The sequence below is a fragment of the Cupressus sempervirens genome, chromosome 3, assembly GCF_028749045.1.
Source record: "Cupressus sempervirens isolate cs-2001-9-10 chromosome 3, ASM2874904v1, whole genome shotgun sequence".
In the NCBI taxonomy this organism is placed as follows: domain Eukaryota; kingdom Viridiplantae; phylum Streptophyta; class Pinopsida; order Cupressales; family Cupressaceae; genus Cupressus; species Cupressus sempervirens.
The window spans coordinates 457,529,349-457,550,056 of record NC_143120.1 but is presented as its reverse complement, the minus strand read 5'-3'; the positions used below and the strand labels follow the sequence as shown (position 1 = coordinate 457,550,056).

At 33.7% G+C, this 20,708-nt stretch overlaps 1 protein-coding gene across 2 annotated transcripts in view; it reads right to left on the bottom strand.

The window, feature by feature from the left end:
* Positions 1–18,691, bottom strand: part of LOC149567065 (uncharacterized) — a 32,887-nt gene extending 14,196 nt beyond the window's left edge. The window contains exons 1-6 of one of the 2 annotated variants that reach the window (XM_089820292.1): positions 17,938–18,691; positions 12,109–12,226; positions 11,972–12,036; positions 8,716–8,775; positions 8,265–8,423; positions 7,973–8,119 (exon numbers count right to left, since the gene is read on the bottom strand). In XM_089820292.1, coding sequence (XP_089676418.1) covers positions 7,973–8,119; positions 8,265–8,423; positions 8,716–8,775; positions 11,972–12,036; positions 12,109–12,226; positions 17,938–18,066 — 678 coding nt within the window. In that variant the 5' untranslated portion in view covers positions 18,067–18,691. The remainder of the gene's footprint in view (positions 1–7,972; positions 8,120–8,264; positions 8,424–8,715; positions 8,776–11,971; positions 12,037–12,108; positions 12,227–17,937) is intronic. The other variant, XM_089820293.1, reaches the window with a different exon arrangement.
* Between the last annotated feature and the right edge of the window lie 2,017 nt (positions 18,692–20,708).

Below are 20,708 nucleotides of genomic sequence, written 5' to 3'. Positions count from 1 at the left end.
TCAAATGTATCCTTAATTGTTTTGAATACCTCGAATGCTTTCTTGAGATTTGATATGGAGGAAAGACTATGATCTTTTACTAAATCAACAATGATTTTCTTGGCTTTATTATTTCGCCTTTTCCAAGTGGCTTTTTTGCCTCATCTTCAGGTATTGAAATATTTGATTCAATGAATGATTCTAATTCCAATTCTTTGAGGATTGTTGTAATTCAAATTTTTCATGAGACGAAGTTTGTTGCTCCTTCAAGTCTATCCTCGACTCTAACATTGTTTTCCATGATGTCACTTTTATTAGTTTAGCAATCTCTTTACCAATTTGGCTTTGAGACTATGTAAATTGTGTAGATTGATATTGATGTAGAATAACTAAACTATATTTTCTGAATAATGTGATGATTGGAATAATATCTAACTCAATTTCTGATATATATATATATATATATATATATATATATATATATATATAATCTTGTGCTAAGACCAATAACCCTATTTTTTTGTATGCAGATTTCTTGTGTATTGACTTAAGGTGTAAAGCAGACCGAAGGTTATAGCAGATATATATTTATGTTCAGATCGTATGTTCTTGACTGAGACTCCTATTGCCATTGTGATTGATATTCATCTGCAGTCTTGAACTCAACATATATATAAATACTTAGAGGCATGCCCATGTAGGGGCATGACCCTACATGGTCATGTCTCTAGATATATTGCTTAAAGACATAGCTGATCAATATCCTTAATCGGCATTTGATTAACACAACCGATGGTATATTAAGACTAAATCGGTAATAGCTTTTAATGATAATATACAAAACATAAGTTTATTTTATATATATATATATATATATATACAATTTACATATATGCTTATGAAAGTTAATCAATATTAGCTTCAATTTACTATAATGCTAACATTCCCAATAGGTTTAACCAATATATTGGGTTTTCATCCAGCAAGGGCATTATAGGCCTACCATGCTCCACATGACTCGATTTCAATATCTTGGCTTTAATATCCCAACCGCTACACCAAAAGCTTAGACTAATGGTGAATGGCTCCCACCATTGCTAAACTAAGTTGTCGGTTTGAGTTTGGGTTCGAAGAACTAGTTCGCTAGTACAACAAAATTTTGAAATGGGATGTGGGTTTGTTAGTACGAAACATGTGAGAATTTTATATATATATGCATGCAGCCTAGAAGATGATTTAAGATTAGAATGTTATAAAATCACAAAAACAACAAAAACACCATAATCTAGTAATCATAGGATCAGATCAACATCAAAATATTAAAATTATAATATCAAGTTCAAGTATCATTTTTTTGATTTTCAACAATTAGAACTTTATGCTAAGTTTAAATAATCTGATGGATTATCTAAATTGACATCTTCTTCTTTCTCTTCATCTAAGGCATTAGTTGATTCACAAATAGTGCCAACGTCGATGGGATCAGCTACACCAATAACATTCTTGCTTTCAAAGTCATCAAATGCTTATTACTTTTTCACTGTACAAAGAGCTTGTTTGTTTGTAATTAACATCCTACTTGACAAGTGTTAAATAAGTAGCTTGCAACTCCTTTCACCTATTGAAGATATTGTTTAATGTTTAAAATATAATTTATCACTCTAGAGAGCTCACAATTAATCAAACATGGGTCATTATCAACAATAGGATATAAAAATTTCATTGTAAGAAGACTTGAGGGCTAGTTTAATTTAATGTAATAAATAGCCGAACTCCAGCAATTTTTTTTTAATTTTAAAGATCTTATTCAAATTCTGTAATAATTGTATCCTACACTAAATTATAGAATGTTTAGTAGTGGAAATGTACCTAGTTTGCACTTGATCTGCTTGGTTTGCCCTAAGTTTGGCCCAGACAAACTGGCTGACTTGGCTTCAAACCCTGGCTGAATTCATAGGCGAACCAAACCCGAACTAGGAACTGATTTGAACCCTAGTGGAACTTATAGGCAAACTAGACATGAACTAGGAATTGATATGAACCTTGGCTCAACTAGGGTCCTAGGTAGGCAAACCAAACTTCATAGTTGTTAAGAGTGGACATTTCATCCCACCATAGTGCTAGCACAAGCAAGTCTCCTCATGAACATGTCATTGTTGGCCCCACCATATGGGTCAAGTACATGCTCACCAGCATAATGGAGGAATGTTCATTGGCGTTTACCAAAATATTGGGTTTTCATCTAGCAAGGGCATTATTGAAGAGCACTCAGTTATGTTGAGAGGGAGGGAGGACGTGGATCAGTTATATCATAAGCATATTAATTGCACAATGTCATTCACATAAGATGCAACAACTATGCAAACAAGTAGAACACAATTACGTGGAAACCCTCCCTAGTTTGCAAAATATTGTTTCTATAAGATCTCCTTTAAGGACTTTGTATGCAGTAACTTACAAGAGGCACCAATCCTCTTAATTCATAGGCATCAATTCCCTTAATTCATGGGCACCAATACCCACAACTAAGCATTGGCTTAGTGAGAGAAACCAATCTCTCTCTTACAAAGTACCAACTTCCAAAACAAGGTTCCACCTTCTAAATGTTGCTAGATGGACAATTTAATCTCTTCTATAAGATTCTTAATCTCATGTATTGTCAATGGATGAAATTCATGTAAAACTTTACACAAAATCTTCCTTCAGTATATTTTTCACACAAATTTGCATATGCTATTCTTCTCAATTCTTCATGTGCTTTCCTTCACATACAAATCTGACTCTTATTTTCTTCTACAAATCTGCCTTACTCAAATCTGTATGTATAAACTTCTTTCCCTGTTGGTGTATAAGGTTTATCTTTAACAATCAGCACTACATATATCCTATAAAAATTCTACTTCATAAATACCATAAGTCTTCTCAAATGTACCATTGTAATTCTGTTTTACATCTGCTTGCAATTCTTCTTCACATCTACTTGATTTTGAATAATAATCATTGTTAAACTCCTGTTCGGTCTGCAAAAATAATAGTTATACTCGGCTAAATAAATAATATCATATTTTGTAATTGAAAAGATTAGTTTCCGACTATGTGTGCTTGATAGTTGGCAATTACTGGCAGTTGGTAGTCTTGACCGGCACACTATTTTTTTGTTGTCAATTGTAGTTGGGAGAGCTATCTCCTTGTTGATTGTACTTATTGCATATTATTCGAATGGAATACATGCTCTATCTTACTAGAAACTGTATTTGTACTTAATTTTCCACATGTTGCAAGTTACATTCTCATTCACTTTGTATGTTAAGTAACATAACCCTCTTGCTGTAAACATTTGGCACTGTTGTCTAGGAGAGGACACAGAGACCATTGATAGTTGGCTAAAAATGATGGATGTACTACTAGATGCTCCTCCAATGGAACATCCGGCCTATTTTTGGAGACTATTGAGAGACGAGAGAATGTGGGGATGCAGGAGTCAATAATTACCGTAGTAGTGGGTATTTAGCAGGGGGAGCAGCCAGTTACCCCACTTCTAGAGCTGATATTTGTGGAGGAGACCAACACAACCATTAGTGAAGCCTATCCACCTACAGTCCCAGAGACACTTGTTGACGCTATGCAATCATCAAACACACCTGCAGGAGGAGATGATTCTCCATCCATTGACTAGGATGAGGTTATTCCTGGGTTGGGTGGGGCAGACCCTTATGATCTTTTTAACACAATCTAGTGATACATCAGCTAACTGAGGGGAACAACTACTTTCAGGGATATAGTGGGGGGCATTGTGCAAGACTTGGATATTGGCCATGATCTTCTTGTAGCACATAAGATTGAGCACATTCTTGCTTTCATGTAAGTTGAATTGCAAGGGGAGTTTTTCAAGTGCTTAATTTCCTAAGGATGGCCATGCATGGAGACACGAGAGATGTTGGATGCTTGGCATCCTCCACTGTCAACAGTTGGGGGGCAGCATGGTAGAGCATTGAGAGCACTCCATGGCATGGAGTTGTGCTTCTGCAACCTATTCCTCAACTATTGTAGGCATGAGGCTTTAATGAAGGAATCCATTTATTCGTGGGATAGGGGCCTTTTACCAGGCCAAGGATGCTAGAAAAGAGTTGAGAAAGCAGATCTAGAAATTGCAGGAGCTCAAAAGCAGAATCAAGTTCTAGCTCTGGAGAAGATAGACGTTAAAAGGGGCAACCAGTTGGCTAGGAATGATTGGCGATTTGTAGAGAGAACCATCTAGTTGATAGAGAAGGCCACCTAGATTGGTGAACAGGCCCGGCAGTTAGCAGCAAGGGATGGCAAGTTGTTGGCAACAAAATAGAAAGTTGAGAAGAGCAAGAAGTATTTGATGGATACTGCCTGCATGGTAAAAGCAGCCTGATAGTGAGAGTTGGTGGCTGAACAACACATTCAGCACCTTCAGCAGCAGAACTCTTAGGCTTCTACTCCAACATCCTCTATACATCTAGGGACATCTTCTTACCCCCATCAGTAGATGTGTTTTTTTTAATTTTTTGTGTCCAGCTCCCATTTTGTCTTAGATGTTTGTAAACCAACTCTTTTTTGGGGGGGAGGTGGGGGGATGGAGTCAGCAAAATAATAGCTATAGTTGGTTAAATAAATTTTGATATATTTTGTAACTAAACAGATTACTTTCCAAGCTATGTGTGGCTGGTAGTTGGTAGGTACTAGCAGTTGGTAGTCTTAAGTTCTTAACCAACCCGGTACACTATTTATTTTTGAGGTTGTGGTCAAGAGAGCTACTCTTTGTTGATCGTACTAAACATTACGTCTTTTATTCCCCATTATATCTTCTATTTTTACGATTATATGTTCTAGTTAATAAATCTCCACACAATTCACAGCCTTATATTTAACCTTTATCACTGCCTTTAAAATTAATCACTACCTTTTTTTGTCTAATATGGTTGCAGTGTAAAGGAATTATTTCTTTTTTTTTAATTGCCTCGTTAGAGTTAAAATGAGCTTTCTTTTTCTGCCATTATAATTTCTATAAACTTTATCATGGGTGTCAGGTTGATGGGAATTGATCAGCACTGATATATCTTATAAACAAGGGGCAAACGTTAAATCTTCAACATTAACATGTAATTTAATGAAGTGATTGGCCAGGATGAGAAATATATCCTTACATTTGTCTTGCATCTCACAAACAAGGAAAAAGACAACATAATGGAGTTTGGCTGGTAGCTGCTTTTATTTAACAATAATTATATAATTGCTGCCATACTAGCTCATTAACACTACATATTCATCAATCATCAACCACTTAAAAAAGAGGATTCATATCTATTTATATTTGCTTTTAACAATTTCCTTGAGAGCACTTTAACATAGTTCTTAATTGACATCAATGACAATGATGGCAACTATTTCATTATTTAGCAATTTCTGATCTATGAACTCCTTGACATCAATAATAATCTCCTCCACCAATCTCCATCATACACCTTCTACAGTAATGAGTAGATCTAACAATCTCCCTTGACAATATGCTAGCCATTAATAGCTTTTTGACATCAATGGAAATAATTCCAACAATATCTCCCTTTATCATTGAAATTAACCATACTATGATCTATCAAACCATCTTTGAATGTAGCATGAACATAATGCTCTCCCTTTCTCTAGTGCCCCGCCTTGCTATAACTCTCCTCCTTTGACATCAATGGAAAAGGGATGTCCTAGTAATATTACCCTTTTTTGTAATATACCCTCTTGACGTCGGCTTGCATCATTTTTCTGATAATTCTCCCTTGCTAGATTCTTCCTCTTTCTATAAGTCCCCCCTTTTCATTGATGGTAAAGGGATGCATGTAATTCTTTCACCCACGTTTTGTATGACACAATTACATCAATAAGAACTCCTTTATATGTGAATTTGAACTTAACCATCCAACCTGTCACTGTCAATTTGTTTGCTTTCGCAGATATTCGGTAAAAATGTCAACTGCAAATATATGAGCCTTCTCTTTAAGAGAAGACATTTTGTATCATTCTCGTCCTTCTATCAGGCTATTCAAAATCTCTCTCATCAACTTTAGTCTTACAAACATCTTTGTCATGATGTTTTCTTTCTCTCATTGTCTCAAGTCTTCTAAGCTTTTTATCATCTTGAAATTAATTCGTCTTCACATCATTATATGGTAACTTTCTTATATGGAGTCTGCTACTACCATATCATTCTCTTTTCTTGTCTTTACTGCATAATCAAACAAAAATCTTTCACTGCTGCTACAATAGTATTCTCATTCTTCTCTCCAACCATATCTCTCTTTCTCTAATATTCTATAAGACTTCATATTTTGAGTTGCCTTCTATTCGTTATTTTCCTCAAATTTGTGCATGAAATGCATTTTGCACAATCATAGAGTCTTCCTCTTCTCATTATTTTGCTCTTATTTCCTTCTCTCTTTTGTAAACTTTCCTTTTTATTTGTTCATGGTATCCTTCTTGTTTTGTTTGGGTCCTGTAAGACAACTTATACAAATTCTCACTTTGTGCTCATAGTTGTAACATTTGTAGCAAATGGCATTATAATCTACCAGAGGAGCAAATGAGTTATGTTCCACTTGTTCATCCATAAGAAACTTTTATTTTTTTTCCAACCATAAATAATTTACATGCACTCTGAAATGTCTTGCCTTGTGACCAAACCAATTGCATGAAAAACAATAAGCACAAAAGAAACTTTCAAACCTCATTATATTTGTCTTGTTCGGAAGGATTTCTCTGAACTTGTTTTTGTTAACCTTTGGAGGAGCGAAGATCTTCTGTAGGACTTGATTTTTCTTTGTGTTGCTTTCTTTTTTGATGGGATTCTGTAGGACTTTAGCTTAACTCTTTGGTTTAAACTTCTTTGGTGCCTTTTTGGAGTTTTCTTTATTGACCATTTAATTATCTTTATAACCAAGTCCTATCTTATTGATTGGTGACCTCTGTTCATTTAATATATCATCCAAAATCTGGGTACTCTTATGAAACTTGAAGCTTTTGTTCAACTTGGAAGATGTCTTTTCTATATCCTTTCTCAAGGAAACAATCTCCAACTTTAACCTTTAACAATCTTTTTCCTTCACTTTCAATTGGGTTCTCACCTCTTCTGCAATAATTTTCCTTTCTTCAATTTGAACTTTTAGATCTATGATCTCCTTTTCAGATTCATCATGGCCTTGTACTAACTCTATAAAAGATTTGTTATCCTCTTGAAGTTGTAGCTCTAGTTTCTGATTTCCTTTCTTAAGTTTCTTGATCTCTGTAGGCATATGGAGTTGTTTTTCAATCCACTTCCCCTTTGTCTTCACTATGCATTTATTTTATATCCTATCACTATGACCTTGGGGTTTCAGTTATGTAAGTCATGTACACTGTCTATACAAAATCTATGACACCACACATTCTAAAGACCACTGTTATTTGAGTAAATTCAAGTAGTTGAAGATAGGTGAAAATAATGCCTTCAATTTTCCTAAGCTTGTTTGTAGAGAAATTACAGACCAGTTCATGTTTTAATTATTGTATCTTGTTATTATCTCTTGTATAGAAGAACACAATTAACGACAATGCATCATAGATTCATATACAAATAGTACTTTGTTTCCAGCCACCAGAACTCCTGACACCACTGACCCATTTTGGACAACTGGGAACATTAATGCCATCCTCTTTATTTCTTTTGGTATTGGTCACCTACAACTTGACAATCCTACTATCTTTTTATGCACTTTGCCAGATTGCCCCATCATTGAGGCCAATCAAACCATTGTTGTTGATTGGGCTTATAAATTTTTCTTATCTGTGTGAGCAATAAACTTAGATTGATAAAAGCTCGAAAAAACTAAATTAGGATTTTGGATCAATCTTTAGTAAATTCATTAATGCAAAAACTTTGAAGGAGAGAAAAGTTGATGAGCTAAAACTCTGCCAATTCATTTAGTTTCTTTAGAATTCGTACCTTTGTGCGTTCCTGTTCCATTTGTTCATAATTATGAGCAATGATGTCTGGAATCGTTGGTTTTGTTACCCTCACACTAATAATCTCAATGCCAGGGGCATAACGTAGACAATCAGCCTGAATTGCTTCTTTCATTTTCTCATCAATCTGCATAGATTGTTATCCAACAAGTGTTGAGTATTCAATACTGATTCTATCTAAAAACATATTGTATTAGCCAACTAAAATAAAAAATGCATTCTTCTGAACTGAGATTTATGTATAATGAATTACAATCAAAGCCAGAACTTGCCTGGTCAAACATGTCTGTATATACTTCCTGCAAAGTGTGTGAACTGCAAAATTGATTTATTTCATGATGAATTTTGTCATATATCCAAGTCTTGTCATATTTCAAACCGTAATTTATCAGTATCTCATAAACATATTCCTTTTGAAGACGGTTCACTACCTGCATAAATTCATGCCATTTCTTTAAATGAAGAATAAACAAATATGGATATTTAATACTGATATGTACATTTTTTATAAAGGGAGAAATAAGCCAATCGATGCAAATTCAAGACTCTTTCCCATGTGTTTAGTGCACAGTTCACAATTTTTAAGATAACACAAATTGGGTACTTGTCTATGCTACAGAGTTGGCTTATGATTTCTCCTGTATTTTGAGAATGGATGTTCTTTGCTGCATGATAGAAGCCACAACCAGTACAGTACATTAAATATTATATCATCATGCACACCTCAATCTTCTCAAAGTAGATCATTACACCACCCTTTGTACCACATGGTATGTTTGTTACCTGTTGGCCAAAACAATAAGAGATTAAGATACAAAATGAATTTCTCAAATATGAAAGTTTCACTAGACAATTCATAATCACTTTCCGATTTCATGCCAATAATCATTTCAGCAATACAGTTGACATTTGTTCTTACAACTCTGATAAATCATAAACCATTACCATTTCATTACTCTTTTGGATGATAAGTGGACAATGATGGAAGTTAGGGTTGAATTTTTAATATAGTTAAATTATATCAGTGTAACACAGGCACTGGGGGATGTTGCTATGTTGGGATGGGTTTTGGGGACGGGGAAGAAAAAGGCTTCAATATGAGGATGGTGATGCAATATACTATGCATATAGTACTTGAAATGCTAGCTATGAAATGATGTATAATAGAATAAAAAGTAATAAATTATAATACCAAATACTGACTGCATTCATTCTCTAATTTCATGAACTTATCTAAGTTGAGCGTTTTTTGTACACAGTTTTGTTGGTAATACGAAGATCTATTTCTAGGTTTTCTTTTGCAAACTAGTGGTCAGTAAATCATTCTCATGCCCCCTTTTTCGCTAAGAAATAATTTAATTTACAGTGCCAAAAAAGTAACCTTAATTTTATAATAAGGTGACTAATGTTTTATAAATTGATCAAATCCTAATGATCCAATCTAAGTGTCCAAAGCACTTATTTATAAGTTTTTACAATGCTTTGCATGAATGTAAATATTAAATCCAAGTGCAACTTCTACTCTAAGAATATTCAGCTAGCATGCAAAGCTTTTTATCAAAATTTTACCCTTAAATACCAAACCTTAAGTCTAGGCAACATCAATTAGATATCGATATCGATAACTATCAACCTAAGGATAGATTCTCAAGAAATTCATCTAAAAAAATTAGCTAGTTTACAAATAGCCACTATAAGTAAACTACTCAAAATGTCTATTTCCTCATAAACAATGATTTCAAATAGCACCAAAAAAAAAGGCATCGTCAAAAATTACACCAATGAAAAACAACATGCTCTAAAAGTAGTATTTTTGAGAGTTGGCTTTTAGTGGTGACTCTAACAAAGTAGTCTATTCCATTCTTGGAAATCCATTCAATGAAACCTTAAAATTTTGACAGTTCACTTTGATGCTTTGAGTTTGAAAAACTTATCTTTCTTTTGGTCAACCAAAAGACCTCTGAAACAATGACAAAAGGTATGTCTTTTTGAGTGGTCTATATGAATTTTCTCTTTTGTGTGATATGTAACCATAAAATAACAATAAATACTCTAAAAGGTAATCTAAAAATGGTGAAGTTTATATATATACATTAAATGTTCTTTTCCCTAAATTGGCTTATTTTACTGAAAACTATAATGACTAAAATGTTCATTAGCAGATTTTCGGTGACACTGTTATGGTCTTTAAGTTGTGTTGGGTTTGATGGTGTTTTGAATAGAACAGATTTTGTTTTATTATCCACAAGGCCAAAAATATCCCATGGGACAACGGACGCTTCTAGTTTTGCATTTGAAGTGCTGATCTTCTGCAATTCAGTTTAATAATGAGCTCCCCCATTCTCTCCACCCAATCTTCATGGAATAAATCTTGAAAAGAAGTTGCTGGTAAATTACTTCAGTAATTGACCTTGATGTCATTGTATGCTTTGTAGTCTAAACTAAAGTGATTTTTAATTTCCAAAATCCCTGCTATGCACAACATACAAACCTCTTTCTCTGAACTTTTTTTGGGCTTATTTGTCGGCATGTGAATGTTCAGATGTTGGCATTGATGGCAACATATCTCAGTTGCATAGTCACTTGGTATAAAAATCAGTTTTTTTAAGGCTTGAATGCAAAAAATGCCCAAGTCCAGAGAAGGTATACAGGATACAGTCAAACAGTTTTGGTCAGTGACGACAACAAAGTAATCAGATGAGGCTACAACTTTGGGAACATGGTATATATAGTGTGTGTGAGCTTCTAGTATGATCGCTAGTGTTTATATGGTAAATAGTATGCATTTTGGTGATGCAAAGCAAAACAGGTCCAATATGGCAGAGTTACAGGACAGTTTATCGGATCAGATAATTTGGCTTAGCTAATTAAATTGTTTTGACAATTCAATTGCTCAGCAATGGAGGGACAACATCCAAGAGCCTAACTCTTGGATAGCATGGTCCAATTTTGTATATTGGTATTTGAGTGGACACGTAATGTAAAGTGTTAAATAAGCAAACTGAATTAATTATTCTTAAGGGTATAAAGGAAAGACTTATTTGGTATGTGAGCATAGATGTGTGTGATATATGAGTCTGAGATATATGATGCTATGTGCAAGCCTTGATGCTGGATCAGAGCAGATGTGAACTACAATGGAATCAGACATTATTATGTCATGTACAATTCATCTTTATTATAATACTTCTTTTGTATTGGACAATGAGTCCATAAGGTGTATTAGCCTTCACTCTTGAGCAAGTGTGCTCCCTTTTTGTTCTCAACTCCTAATAGGGTTGCTAACAAGGCCTTGTCCTTAAACAGGGGTCAATGTACTAAATGCTATGTACCAACTCCTAAGAGGGCCAAATCTCCAATAAAGATACTTTCAGATTAGTGCATTATCTTGTGGGTTTAATTCCCACCAGGGTTTTCCCTTGGCTAAAGTTTCCTCAAGAACTAATCATGGTGTTATGAATTCTGTTTTGATGTATGCTTTAATTTTATGCATTGTATTTGTTGTTTATCGATGTTTATGGCTGAGTTATAAAGTGTTGAATTGGTTTATAAGTGTTGCAACGCTAAGATAAAACTGTGTCAAAAGCCTTAGTTAAGGAGATAAAAGTTATAACAACAATAAACTTCTCCAAATTCTTTCAATGATATACCTCAAAGTGATACCATGATCAATTGATGAGTGTTTCAATCTGAACCCCATTGCCCTTTTTCTCCTTTTCTTTCTTCTGCCCACTTGTTAGGTAATTTTTCTTTTGAAATTAAGTATATCTCTTTATCTCTCTTATATGTCAGTTCCGAGTTGAATTTAATGTGAGAATATGAGAAATGAAACTATTATTCATTATACTTATTGATTTTTCTTCACAATCTCATAATGACACTATTAAAAGATTCTGCTACTTTGAAACTAGTGATTCTTTCTTAATTTGCCTTTAATTTGTATTGCCTTGAAGAGTGATAGTTGAGGGAAAAAAATTACCTTATCTGTTTGAATGGCAACTTGAATTGGTTCATACCGAGTCAACGGGATGTTAAGATGGAAACCTAAATTGACATAGAAAAAATTAGATAGAGAAATAAAATCACTTTCAAGAAAGGAACAGTTGTAATATGTACCTGGACAAGTGATTGTTTTCAAAAGAGCACCACCCCTCCAATAGGTGCCAACGTGTCCTTCCGGTACTTCATGCACAATGTCTAGGTTGATGGTGATTGCTAATATTAGAATAGACAACTACAAATACCAAACCATCTATAACAAATTAGATTACTAATGAAGGGTTAAATTAGAGATGAGTGGAAAATAAAGCAGGTTATAGATTGAAATATTAGCCATGTTTAAGGAAAATAGAAAATATTATTTTTGTGTTTTAAGTCATCTCAAGATGACCACAAATGGAAGATTATATTTACCATTCCTCAACCCTACAAGCAAATGCTTAAAGGTGCTTGTGTGCTAAGTGAGTATACTTCCGTTGTAATTATTACCAAAAATACTTAATAAATAATGTCATCAATGCAATGACTACTAATGGATGCTATCTTGAGATGAATTAAAGTACACATGGGTCAAAAAGCACAAAAACATAGAATGTAATTGAATTTTTTTTTGGACGCCTTGAATTAATTAATAATATGTAGTTTTTAAAGGTCAAACATGTGAATTACAATTATAACTCTTCAAAGTCTTCTTAGATGGAAGAAATGATCATAGAAAAGTATTACAGAAGTGCAGGTATTTTGAATTTCATTAAACCCTAAGAAATCCTACTTTTGAGTGACTAGGGAAAATTCTTGGCACATATGGTCTCCAAGGACAGAAAACCAAAACTTAAAGGGTATTACATTTTGGAGATAATTCCCTTACCTAAAAATAAGGAGATTCATTTTTCTTTGATAAAATCTATTTCTTGACAAGTTTCAAGATAAATTTTACCAATTACACACCCCACTTCCAAAATTCCAACAAAAGAGGTGAGATCAGGTGGGAAATTGAAAAAGCAGGGAGTCATTAGAAATTTGAATAGATCAAAGATGTCCCATCTAAATCTCGTCTTTGGAAGGTCCAAATTTCAGATGGAAATTTCAAGTAGAGGTACTTAGTTTCAAAAAGTTGACAAAGGTTATCAATAATCTAATGCTTCAATCTGCAATTTTTTGAATGGAACAGAACTTGGATACTTTTTCATAGAAAAACAGAACTTCAATGTGGTCAAATCTATGAAGCAATTTAGAACTAATTTGTGAAATCAATTATCAAACATACTGGCTTGCATTCCCGCATCCTACAATTATGGACATGTTATCCTAGTATAAGTGCACTATAGAGTATGGGAGATGGATAACCAGATTTCAAGAGTATGATCTAGAAGTGAAGCCCACAAATTTGGGTAGAGGCCAAGTGTGACCTAACTAACTATGCAAAGAAACTTAATGGTTGAGAATGTGGGTATCATTAACTTGGAAGAACATAAATGGCATAAAGATGTTATCTTCTTCTTGAGAAACTTGCAAGAACCTACAAAAGTAAAGAAGAATTTATGAGTATATCTTATTATGGGACCCTAATAATAATGCATCTTCAGAAATGTTGTATTGGAGGACCATGGATACTCTTGATATTGTGGAGAACATTTCTCCTAGTCAGGAAATCCATTTACCTCCCCTTTAAGCTAGGTGTGTTCTCTATATGTTATGAATCGTGTGTAATGAATGTGACCAGTTTTTTTTTATCTCTCATGAATCAAACTGCGAGTGGTTGATTTATTTCTTGCGGCATCAATGTATTTGTGAGATGTGAGTTGTTCTTAACAGTGCCACGGGGATTTTTTTTATCTCCTTAACTCACTCATACCAAAGATGATATTTATCGCATATCTTTTACTATCCATTCTAGGGGATCCTATGCTTTCTACAAGATTTATAAAATTTAGTATGTTAAATAAGGCACCTATCTATATGGCTACAGTTTTTACTAATATTTACCATCAGACCCTTCTTAACAAAATAAGCTCATCAAACCAGGAGGTATTTCTTGCTTCAAAGGAAAATATATAGTTCAGCTATGGCATTGATAGGTGCCACACACCTTTCTCCCACCTTTGACTTTTTCATTAGTAATTGAAAAGTGCTTTTTAGTACTAGCATTATATAATATAAATATGAAGTAATAAAAATAAAATAAAATAAAACAATTTCAAATATGGGTGCCCAAAAATAGGTCTTGTGGGTCCTGTTTGGAGGAGGCATTTCTACAAGTTGTCCTCATTTTTGGCATCCAGTTTTTTTCAATTTATTTGTCAAGTTTTCAGTTTGTGTGTTTCAACATCAAGGACAAATATCCATGAACAACATTGTCTGAGATGAGGATGAAAACCCTTGCCTACTACATTGGAAATTCCATTTCAAGAATTGCTTGTGGACTAAATTGGGAAAGTTGCAGCATTTTCACATCAATCAATTTGTTGTTTTCCAGTGAATTGATTTGAGATCTTGGAGCTGATTTTAGTGTCCATTTAGGGTTAACTACAGGATGAATTTGTCAAAAGTGCAACTGAAATCTGAGCTTTTTGCGGCAGATTAAAGGCAGGGTGAGGCAAATTTGGTGAATATTCAGTAGCATATCTCAAAGCGAATATTCATGTGTCAAAATGAGGCTAATCTAGGGTGATTTTATTGGTAGAAATTAAGTGCAATAAAACCTCTAATAGGGCCATTTAATCTTGCAGAGAATCACAATATTTTATCTTTGGAAGGGCCACTAGGGTAGAAGGGAGTGCCAATATTACAGCAATGATCACTGAACACATTTGGGTGATTAAATCCACCTTTCATTAACGTTAGGGTTTGTAGATATTCTATTGGAGCCGCCTATCTATACCATCATTCACAATTAGCCTATGATTGTAAACACCTTGATTTGTCCAAAAATGAGCTAGTGACACTGATATTGATTGGTAGACAACTTCTACATCTGTACTAAATCCAATAGCTAGATTCTCGCATGAATTGTAAGTCAGGATATATATATATATATATTTCTCTTTTGCCAACCACCATTTGCTAGATTATATGGGAAACACTGTGATCAGTTTGCCAAGCACCATTGTTTACTGGATTGAATGACAGATAAAGTAATCATGAAGATTCATGTCAATTGCCATGCAGATTGAAGATCTATTACCAATGGTAATAAAAAAATTTATTTTGAACAGCTAGCTAAAAGATCTATTACAAGTATAGTGCATTTACTTGTTAGTTTGAAGTATGAAATTACTTATAGTTTGCAAAAGGATTTATTAAAAGAAAATGGAAAAAGCAATATCAAAAAATTAATAAACAAAGACATCACATTAGGATCAAAGCAAACAATCTTGTCAGCCTATGAGTGAAAAATTATCGAGTGCATGTGCATGCAATTGAGTCAGAAATCTAAGAGCTTTAGAAAGAAAAAGGAAAAACTTGGAAGCTACACAAACAAAAATCATTATTAGAATAGGAGGCAAATGTAAGAGAAACATGGTAGATCAAGGAGATAAACTTGATCTTTTCATCCAAAATCAAGAGATCCTTCTGCTTGACCAAAACCATGGAAGAAGCAAATGGGCCAGAGTTCAGTCACATGCATTTCACATCTAACAACTCATTAATCACCTTCTCAATCTCTTCATTATGCCTCGAGGATGATGATAAGGTGTAGTGATGATAATATCCTTCCTCTAATTAAATAACAAGTTGAAAACATCTATCCAATGGTAACCCTGAAGGAATATCACCGAAAACCCTGCTATGCTTATCCAAGATGGCTTGCATGTCAACAAAGTAAAATCTTCAATCCTTGAATGAACCTATTTCTACAATTAAACACTGTGTTGCCCAAGCCACTTGGTCTTTACAAAAATCCCTCTCCATGGTTTTATCTGAAACAATCATGGGAGCTCCGTTGGATAAACCTCAAAGAATTACATCCTTTCCCTTTTCCCTTGGGTCTCAACTCCTTAGTTTGAAAGTTTTGGTTAAACTCACCAAGTGAGCAACCATTGCACACCCAAAACTACATCCATCTCACCAATCCTAACCACGCAACTATTACTTTTCTTTTTGTCTCTTCCTAAGGTTATGTCAAGATATTGAATTCTCTTGTTGCATGGAATAGTAAACCTATCAGCCACTATAGCATGAATTCATCAAAAATCATCCTAGTTACTAAACCCTTGTCAATGTTGTGGGCAGCCCCACTTTCAATCAATACGACCATGTAAGACTCCTTGAACTCATAAAAGGTTAAAGTGTGGAAAGCGTGCCTCCCAAACATTATTTTCCTTCCTGGCCCTCATGTTCTATCTCAACATACGACTTGGTTTCTTCTACCTTCAAATCCTCAATAGAAATCACCTCTATGTAGTGCACTTTTTCCTTTCCCAAACCTCCATGTCCTAGATCCCATGGCTCTCTCTAAAGAAAAGCATAGATTTTTTCCTTCGAATCTCATTTTTGAATTATTCTAGCTTGGTTTAGGAGGTTAGATTGAGGGAAAATCTTATGAAAAGGTTTCTTATGCTAATCTGCTGGTGTAACTGTGGAGTAGAACTTGTTCTTGGTCAGTAAATCATCCAAATTGAATGCTCTCTTGATTGTCTCTTATAGAGATATCGGGTCAAAAGCCTTGAGTGGTTCAGCTGGTCCCTTTACAAATAAGATGAGTCTCGCTGTCACATCTGGAACCATAATTGGTTCTAGTTGAAATTTTACTAAATGGCCATCTGCTGTGCCATGTTGTCTTAACTAGGCCAACTCCCTGAAATGTAGTATCCTTGTCAAATATTTCATGAATCTGTGTATAAAATTAGTGTAGGTAAAAATGTGATTATGCCTTTCGGCGATCAACATGATGCCAGCACTCATGAACTATACCATACGAATGAAGAATTGCAAATTTTATGGCGCTTCCTCTTCCAATATAGTGCTGAATGAAATACAGGTGTCCAACTTTTTGACCCAAACATGTGCAGCAATTTTACTTGATCCATCAGAAGAAGGGAGAGTCAATTTGGTCAATCTTTACTTCAAATATTTATGGGTTTGCTAGTTACGAGATCTTCATTTTGCACTTGGTCCCTTCCTTGATATAAAATTACAGTAGTTCGCAAATGAAATATGATTTCTAATGTGAGGATTAAGACACATGTATTCATCTGTATGGGTTTTGATATCATAAGTTGTTGGATTTTCTCCTCTTCTTCTAGTGGTATCTCCACTATAGGCAAAAAGAAAGGCTTTAGCTACAGACCCATTTGAGACTTAGTTATAACCCCTCTGATTTGAATAACTCTTGTGAAATTCTGTGTGGCATAAGGGTGATGATAAATATGCATCAAAGTTAAAGATGACTGACAAAAATATTAATAAGGCCATGCCTGCAAAAGAAAGTAAAACCAGAAAACTCGGATGTTGGTATCTTAGAATGATGATGGTCAAGGAACACAATAATATTATTTGAGAAGTTCAATCTAACTCTATTGCTGATTTTGAATGAGGAAAGTTACAATGAGGTCACTGTTTGAAAGATAGCTATCACCTAACAGTGGCAAGTGGGTAACAATGAAATGCATATGTATTGGAAAAAGAATGATATAAGCAAGCAAATCTTTCTTCCGTTGTGATAGAAGAAAATTTCTATAAGAAAAACAAGAATAAATCAACATAACTTGTTGGAATCGAGCAAGACCGAAAATAGGTTCTCTACATTCACACCACCGGAACAATAGAAACTCTATTCCATATTTCATAGGGCATGAAACCAGTAAGACCAAATTAAGTAAGCTTTAGGGTTTTAAAACAGGGTAAGAAAGAATCATATAAGAGCCTATTTTATGATATGTATAGCAGATATGAACTGAGTTTTGGAAGTTTTAAAAGAAGTGATAGGAAAAGAGTGGATCCTACCATGAAGCAAGATGCAGTGGCTGCTAACAGAGCACGGATAATGTTGACACGTAGAGGTCTTACAGTACCATTGTCTTCATGAGCTCTAGAGTCGCCATGTGTTCTGCCTGCATCACCCTCTCTTGCCATTGGGCGGAACAAGTAAACTAAGAGATTGTAAACAGCTTTCACGCAGCTGAGTTGTCCTTGAAATCCCTAAAGATGGGACCGTGAAGAATGTTTGAATTTGTGAGGGAAAAATTGCAAATGCAATTGACTGTTAAAACCTTAAAGGGTAGATATATTGCATTGGAAGAATTCAAAGCACCACTAAACAATTGAGAAACTAAACTAATGTCACACTTCGAATTCCAGCTGACGAAATAGAATTTCTCTATTATTTATAGCCTATTGTACACAGGGTGGCAGTTTGAAGTAGATTTCTACATGTGACTCAAGACGACTCAAATGAAATGATGATAATGTGAATGGGGCCATGGGTATTTGCATGGAATGTTATTTGTGAATTGCTGGAAGGTGTCTATGCATTCACACAACAAATAGTTGCAGGTCATCTCATGACTAATCTATATGTTTGGCCACCATTGTATGAATCCACCTTCATTATTAGGTAGATTCGTCGTTTCATGGTCTAGGTAGGCTTTGTCTTTTTGCAATGGAATTATACTAAAATTTGACATACGAACTTGGTATGAATCTGCTGTGTCATTTTCGAAAAAGCGTAGGAGGCGCGCCATGAATCTGCTTAAGAATTAAAGCTACTGTTCGACTGTGACTAATGCAATATAAAATCTACAATTAGATAAATATTAAAGCCAATTGTTGACTCGGTATACTGCGAAGTTTCTCTGAAGACTCGGAGCGTGTAGAAAGAAACGAATTAGAAGGGACAAACTCTATCCACAAAGACTACCAAACTTGTCTCGATATATTGAAGTCAAGCAAAGTTTCAGAGTGCGAGAAAATCCATGACTTTAGATGTGTCAAACTTACAATCATCTAGATAAACAGACTTTGACTCTGAACAATTAAACTTTTAGAAGGTAATAAGAGATCTTAGGGTTTCACACTGAAATCCAAAAAAACCAACTTCAGAAACGTTTGGAAAGTCCCACAACGGTTGTCAATGTCTTGTTTCTAGTCATCTAAGTCTGTATCTAAGCGTGTCTTCCACGTTTCTGTCAGTCGAGTGTTTTCTCTACTTATTTTTTAAATTTTTATTTATTTTTCTTTGAACTCCACTGTTTTGGTACAATATGAGTAAAGAAGTTTTTTCTAATTTTATTTTTATTAGTTATGCTAATTCAATTTAAATTCATTCTATTGAATCATAAGAGAAAATTCTTCAACAAAAATATAAATATTTTCTAACAATTCTTTTATTGATTATGGATTAATGAATGCATTAATTACAATTTTATCTTTTCTACATTTGTGACAAGTTAATTAGATTTTGAAAGAAAAAAATATTTTATCTTCCACCTCACACAATCAATATTAATTATCACAATCTATTTTTCTTACCAAGTTCAAATATAGAGTGAAATGTTTTTTATTTCTCATTTTAAATATATGTAATATTAGTTTTAGATTGACATTTATTTTTTACAATTGTAAAATGTTTACACTATGTTTTACTAGCTACTATTTTACAATTTTGCTCTAATTTTTTAATACTATTTTACAAATTGTAAAACTAACACTATCCCTCAAACTTACTAGATATTTTTTGTAATTTGAATTAAGTAATAAACAGTTTTTTTTAAAAAATTAAATATTTCAATGTATAGTTGAATTGGTAGAAATAAGTAGTTCATTCATATAATATACTTTTTATTGTTATTTATATATTTCTTAAAATAATATAATTATTAATATTTTTTAAATTCCCTTCAACTGTCTCTATCATTCTACCTTTACTTGTCCTTATAATAACATATTCTCTCTTTTAACTCTTTCTACATATCCTTCCTTTATATTTATAAATTTATATTTTCTTTCTTTCTCAATTATTGGTAGGAACTTTGACACATTGTGTCTCTTATTTATTTTTTATTTATTCGAAAGTAGTTTAGTGGTGGAGAAATTGCATTCTAAAAAAAGGGATACAAGTTCAAGTCTTACAAAAGGGTGGGTATGTCCATCTCATTTGTAACATAGTTAGGTGTCTCCTTAGGCAATATAAGGTAATGTCATATCACCTCATATGTAGACTTATTATGAAATTGTCCCACTTATTATTACTCTTCAATTTGAGTTGTGGGTGTGCATAGTGGCTACAATATAAATGGATGAATGTTTTCATTTGGAAGGATCATCTACACTCAACTGAATTATTTTTTAAAATTATTTTTGAGCACTTACGTTTAAGTGTGGAAATTCTTTTTTCTTGGTATAATTGATATCATCGTTATCATTTTTCTTTTTTCTTGATATAACTCATATTATCATTACCATTTGTCTTATTTCTTGGTATAATTGATATTATCTTTATCTTGGTTTTTGTCCTAGGATTCCCATACTTGAGTGTAAGTGCTCAAAAAGAACTTTTAGAAAGAAATTGATTAAGTGTAGGCGATCCTTCCAAATGAAAGCATTCATTCATTTATATCCTCTGTAAACAAAACATGTTTGCCACTATGTACACCAACTTCAAATTTGAATAGTAACAAGAAAGAGAATGAGATTTACACATGCTAATTTCTCTTCATTACGATAAGAAAATCAAGTTATTTTTGTCATTTTCTATTTAAAATGAAATGATATTTTTT